The following is a 5,108-nucleotide window of genomic DNA, read 5'->3' on the forward strand; positions in this document are numbered from 1 at the left end:
GTTGGGCACGCGTGACGGCAGCGGCTCAACCACTGGGCTGTTAGCCGTGCGGGTGACGCCCACGCATGTCATGCGCCCGGCACCGGCCAGCCGCATGGGCCGCGCGTCAAACTTCGCGCCCCGCTTCACACCAAGGGTCGCACGCCAAGGCCGGCCCACCTGCCAGCCGAAGAAGAAAAGGTTGGCTACAAATGGCGAAGTCAAAGTGTGCGTCTTGACCTGGGGAGCGCGGGCGCGGCCAAAAAGCGGTCGGTGTGAAGTTGTCTCAAGAGGTGCGGGCCCGGAACACCTCCCGGTCCCAGAAACCGGTGGGGCAGCGGGGGAACGGGCGGTTGCCCCGATCCTGGCGACCGACCTCAAAGCTTACTGGGTGCCCGGTGCGCGGTCTACTCTGTTCGACTCGATTAGGCGCCCGGCGGCTTGCATGGGCGCGGCCAGGCGCAGCCAGACCCTTCGTGCACGGCCCCGCACAGCAGCACCTGCGCCAGGCGCTGCACTGGACACCCGCTACCCCTGAGCGCGCCGCGGGGCCCGCAGCGCCCCTTCGCGGTTCTCCGCTTGCCCCTCGACCCCGCAAGGCACAGGCTCACCTGCGGAAAGGGCACCTTCACGCGCAACGCCATCGGGACCACCGGCACGTCCGACGCGAATCTGGTGAACCCCCGGGAGAACGCCATCATGCCGCTCGCGTTAGTCATGCCCCCCTCCGGAAACAGATGCACGGGCGCCTCCAGCGCCTCTGCCGGTAGCTTGCTGCCGCCGCCGCTGCCGCCGCTGCTGCTGCTGCTGCTGCTGCTGCTGCTGCTGCTGCTGGCGCCGCCGTCCCCGCTGTCGTCGCCTGCCGCCGCCGCCGGCGCCAGCGCCGCGTACGTGTCTTTGTTGGCCGGCTGCAGGAGCGCGGGCAGGTTGCGCGCGGCAAACACCTGGGGCGGCAGGTGCGGCGTGATGAGGTGCACGTAGCGCTGCGGCCGGTTGAAGAGCGCCAGCAGGTCGCCTGGAGATACGTGGTTCGATACCAGGACGTGGCGGCCGCTTTTTGGGACGTTCGCGTCGCCCTTCCACTCCACTGACACGCCCAAGAGGAAGAGGAAAGTGGAGATGGCGGCGGGGCTGCGCCAGGCTGGCAGATCGAGGGCGACACCGCCGCCCCACAGCGCCTGGGCGGGTAGGGGGCGGGTTTGGAACGGCGAGAGAGGAAAGATGCAGCCAGGAGGGGAGGGTGGGATGGGGGAGAATGCATGGGGTTCTGGGACAGGGCAGGTGGAAAGAGGAGGGACAAGAAGCAGCAAAGAGCGCGTCTGCAGGGAGTGCGCAGCAAGGATCAAGGATGGGAATGCTACGCGAGTCAGGCTGGGCAGGAGCACCAGCATCGGCAGCGGGGCGCCTGCGGCTGGGGGGTGCTGGCGCCGCAGCACTGCAGGGCCAAAACTCCTGGCCGCGGCGCAGCGCGCTCCGCGGCGCGCACGGTGCATGCGACTGCGCGTGCGTCATCGCATGGCACATGGACGCAGTCATGCACAGTGCAGCATGCCGCGCATGCGATATGCGACCGGCCCGGGCAGCACGCCGCATGGCGGGGGCGTGACGCCCTGTTACTCGCACCATTCGGAAAAGCCCCAGGAGGCAACCAATGGGGAAGTAAGCTATAACCAGCGGGGACCACTCCGCCACGAGCCGCTCGTCAAACAATTGAGAGGGGTGAACGGGCGCGATGCCTGGGCGGGGAGTGCGGCGGCGGGCGCGGCGGGGTGTGTGTCTCAAGGAGGATGGGTTGGGGGAGGCGGGGTGCGATGGGTAAGGTGGCAAATGGGCACGGATGCCACGACTGCAACAGCACCAGCATGCACAAGCTGCTGCTGAAATTGGATTGGCATGCGATCACCGTATCGCCGACATCGCCATTGCACGAATGAACGCAGCCAGCGCAGCGCACCCGCAGCTGCGAGACGGTCCGCCAGGGTGGTGGCGGCGGTCCCGTCGTCGGTGCTGAACCCGCTCTCCTCTTCGGTTGTACGCTCTGCATAGCTCTGATCTGGACTCTCAGCATACTGCTCCTCGAGCTGAACCGCCCTGCATCGTGTGCTGCGTGGCCGCAGCACACTGTGTCGCGGCCTTGAACATGGCCTGCTGGCCACAACCCCGTGAGGCCGCTGCAGCAGGGGCGCACTCATCACTATAAATACAATCAGATCCTCTCGAAACACTGACAGTGGCCCCTTGGGCTGGTTGGGGAATGCGAGACTCCGAAACCACCACCGCGCAATGCGTTCTGCAAAGGAGATGCGACGGATGACTTCGTGGACGGCCGATGCGTGGGTGGGGGGCCTGCGCGGACCTGGCGAGCGCGCGTGCGACGTGGCACCCTTCCGCATTCCAGATGCGCCTTGACTGGGCTCCGTCGCAGCGTCAAAGGAGCTGCTTCCTTCAAGCCGCCGCAGAAAACGCGCCACAGCACCATTAAGGTCTCTCATAGCATGTATGATTACCACGCCGGCCTGGTACATGATTTTACCCCCTGCCGCGACAAATCAATGCGGCAGGCGCTCCAGGCCCCTACTTGGCTAACAATGGATTGAACAAGGGCCTTTGAGGTGCCAGCTGCACCCCAGCGGCACAGAAGGACCAAATCATCACAACCGCCGCCGCTCACATGACTACGGCAGCGCTTCCGAGAGAGCACACCCCATCCTAACCTAAAGAGACCAAACCCACCCCCCGAGTCGCCTGCAAAACAACGCTCATACAAAGGCTAGGACGTGGGAGAGGGCAGCAAGAGGAGCCAGAATGACCACAGCACCGCCGGGCAGACAGACCCTGCGACCTTCCTGCAAAGGCAGCTGCTCCCCTGGCACCGCCTCGCGCGCGCTGCAGAAGTGCACGAAGCCATGTCACTGTGCAAGGCAGCCGCCGCCCGCGTCACTTCCAACGGCCCCCGCCGCGCGCCGTCGAGCGCGCAGACACCAGCGGCGCCCCCGCGGCCGCCGCCACCGCCGCCGTTGCGCCCGCCAGCGGCTGCCGGGCCCCCCAGACGCCGCTCTGGCGGGCGGACGCCGAGGCGGCGAGCTTGGGAGCAGGGGGGTCGCCCAGGGATGCCGCGCCTGCAAGCTTGAAGGGCGCGGGCGCCAGGCTGCTTCGGCCGGACCTGCGGGGTGGGCGCGGCGCAAGCGACGCGTGCTGGCTTCGTGAATGCACCCAATGACTCGCGTGGCCGCGCGTGGGGCAGCCTGCAAGCTGTGTGCAGGTGAGCGATGCGTGGCGGCAATGCTCGCCGTCACTCGCTCTGCCCTGCCATATTACCCCATCCCTACCACATACATAAGAACACAGCCTCAAACAAAAAAAAATCTCTCTCTCTCCCCCTCTCTCTTTCTTATTTACTCTTTCCCACTCTCTATTGCTCACACACACACACACACACACACACACACACACACACACACACACACAAGTACGTACACGCAGTGCGCCCCGCACGCACACAGGCGTCGACACCCACAAGCGCACATGCGCCAACATACGCATGGCAGTCCTGACCCGAGCCCCTCACCTCTCAGAATGTAGCGACCCCGCTCGCGTCGGCGGCAGCGGCGCCGCGTCCGCAGACACGCTGCTTGCTGCAGACCCTGGCGCAAGCGCCGCCTCGCGCTCGCGCGGCGTGGCGACGCCGCTGCCGCCGGCGCCGCGCGGCGGCTGCGGCGGCGCGCCGGGCCAGAGGGCCTTGGCGCCGGGTGCCGCCGCGCGAGGCGGGCCGGGGACGGCATGCGCCGGCGCGTCTTGGTCCCTCAAGAGCGCGCGGTCGATCGCGGCGCGGCCCTGCACAACAAGCTCCTCGCCGCTGCGCCCCTCGCCGCCACCAGAGCTGTCCTCGGAGTCATGGGCGTCCCCGGCGCCGCCGCCTGGCAGCATTGCCTGCCGCTGCGCGGCCGCCAGCTGGGCCTGCGATTGCAGCAAGGGCGGCATCAAAGGCAGGCGCAGGCTTGGTCATCAAACTCTTTTTACCTCTCCGCGCTGCCCGTTGCGAGGTCAGAAGCACGAGCCGGTCGCCTGGTCTCCATATCACGGAGCCAGCCACACGTGAAGGCGGGAAGCTGTGGGGAAGCAGCGGCCGCAGCCGCGGCGACAGCAGCCCGTCGGCCCCTGCTCACCCTCAGGTCAGCCACCTCTAGCTGCGCGCCGCCGCCCGCCGCAGCCAGCGCCGCCGCCTCGCGCCGCTGGCCGGCCAGGGCGTCCTGCGCAAGCGGAGGGGTGGAACAAGCAGGTTGGCGTGTGCACATGCGCCGCACGGGCGCGCGAGACGCCACTGCTTGACTGTGGCAGCCTCGAGCGGAGGCTGCCGCCGTGAGTCATGCGGCCAGTGGAACGACGTCCGCCCAGTACCCCGACGTAGGGCCCACGCCATAAGCCTTGCAATTAGCTGTGGGCGCCCCACATACAACCATCCCGCGGTCATTCTGGCGGCATCTGAAACGCGCATCGCGGCGCCTGCGGGGCCTGCACCCCCTGCCCGAAACCCGCGCACCTGCAGCGCCCTGATCTGGCCGTCCCGCTGCTGCGCCTTCGCCCTCGCCGCGGCCAGCGCCTCGTTAGCGCGCAGGACCTTGCCGCTCTCCACGTTGCGCTTTGCCTTTGGGGGGGGGGAGCACAAGGGCATGAGAGGCGTGCACGTGAAGCCGCGTCTGGGGGGGGGGGAGTGCAAGTGAGGGAGCGAGGAGCGCAGTCTTTCATGCACGCACGAATACACACAACCTTGCACACACACGCGCACATCCGCACACACACAAACACACATGCACACACCCACACACGTGCGCGCGCACGCACACACTCACATATGCACTCACATGCAAACACAGCTAAACGCATCACCCTCCCCTCGCATCACGCCACACACCTCCTACCAACGTCTCCGCCTCCACCCAGCCAGGCCCTCGGCCGCGCGGGCCCTGCACCCACCTGGCCCAACGTGACCCCAGCCACACACATGCACACGCACACACACGTAAACCCAGATACACGCACGCACACACTTGCATACGGTCTCTCTCTCTCTCTCTCTCTCTCTCTCTCTCTCTCTCACACACACACACACACACTGCGCTCCTCACGCC

The 5,108-nt window shown here is 67.1% G+C and overlaps 2 protein-coding genes across 2 annotated transcripts; both read right to left on the reverse strand.

Moving 5' to 3' along the window:
• Positions 1-25: 25 nt before the first annotated feature.
• Positions 26-1,605, reverse strand: MNEG_10886 (hypothetical protein; the record flags this gene model as incomplete). Its single annotated transcript, XM_014040640.1, has 4 exons — positions 26-37; positions 160-219; positions 591-1,157; positions 1,603-1,605. The coding sequence occupies 4 exons, from the start codon at positions 1,603-1,605 to the stop codon at positions 26-28; spliced, it is 642 nt and encodes a 213-aa protein (XP_013896094.1).
• Positions 1,606-2,916: 1,311 nt separating this feature from the next.
• On the reverse strand, positions 2,917-4,983 carry MNEG_10887 (hypothetical protein; the record flags this gene model as incomplete). The annotated part of the gene is made up of 5 exons (XM_014040641.1): positions 2,917-3,142; positions 3,548-3,936; positions 4,146-4,229; positions 4,520-4,624; positions 4,954-4,983. The coding sequence occupies 5 exons, from the start codon at positions 4,981-4,983 to the stop codon at positions 2,917-2,919; spliced, it is 834 nt and encodes a 277-aa protein (XP_013896095.1).
• Positions 4,984-5,108: the final 125 nt, after the last annotated feature.

This window comes from Monoraphidium neglectum, assembly GCF_000611645.1.
Source record: "Monoraphidium neglectum strain SAG 48.87 unplaced genomic scaffold scaffold02501, whole genome shotgun sequence".
Taxonomy (NCBI): Eukaryota; Viridiplantae; Chlorophyta; class Chlorophyceae; order Sphaeropleales; family Selenastraceae; genus Monoraphidium; species Monoraphidium neglectum.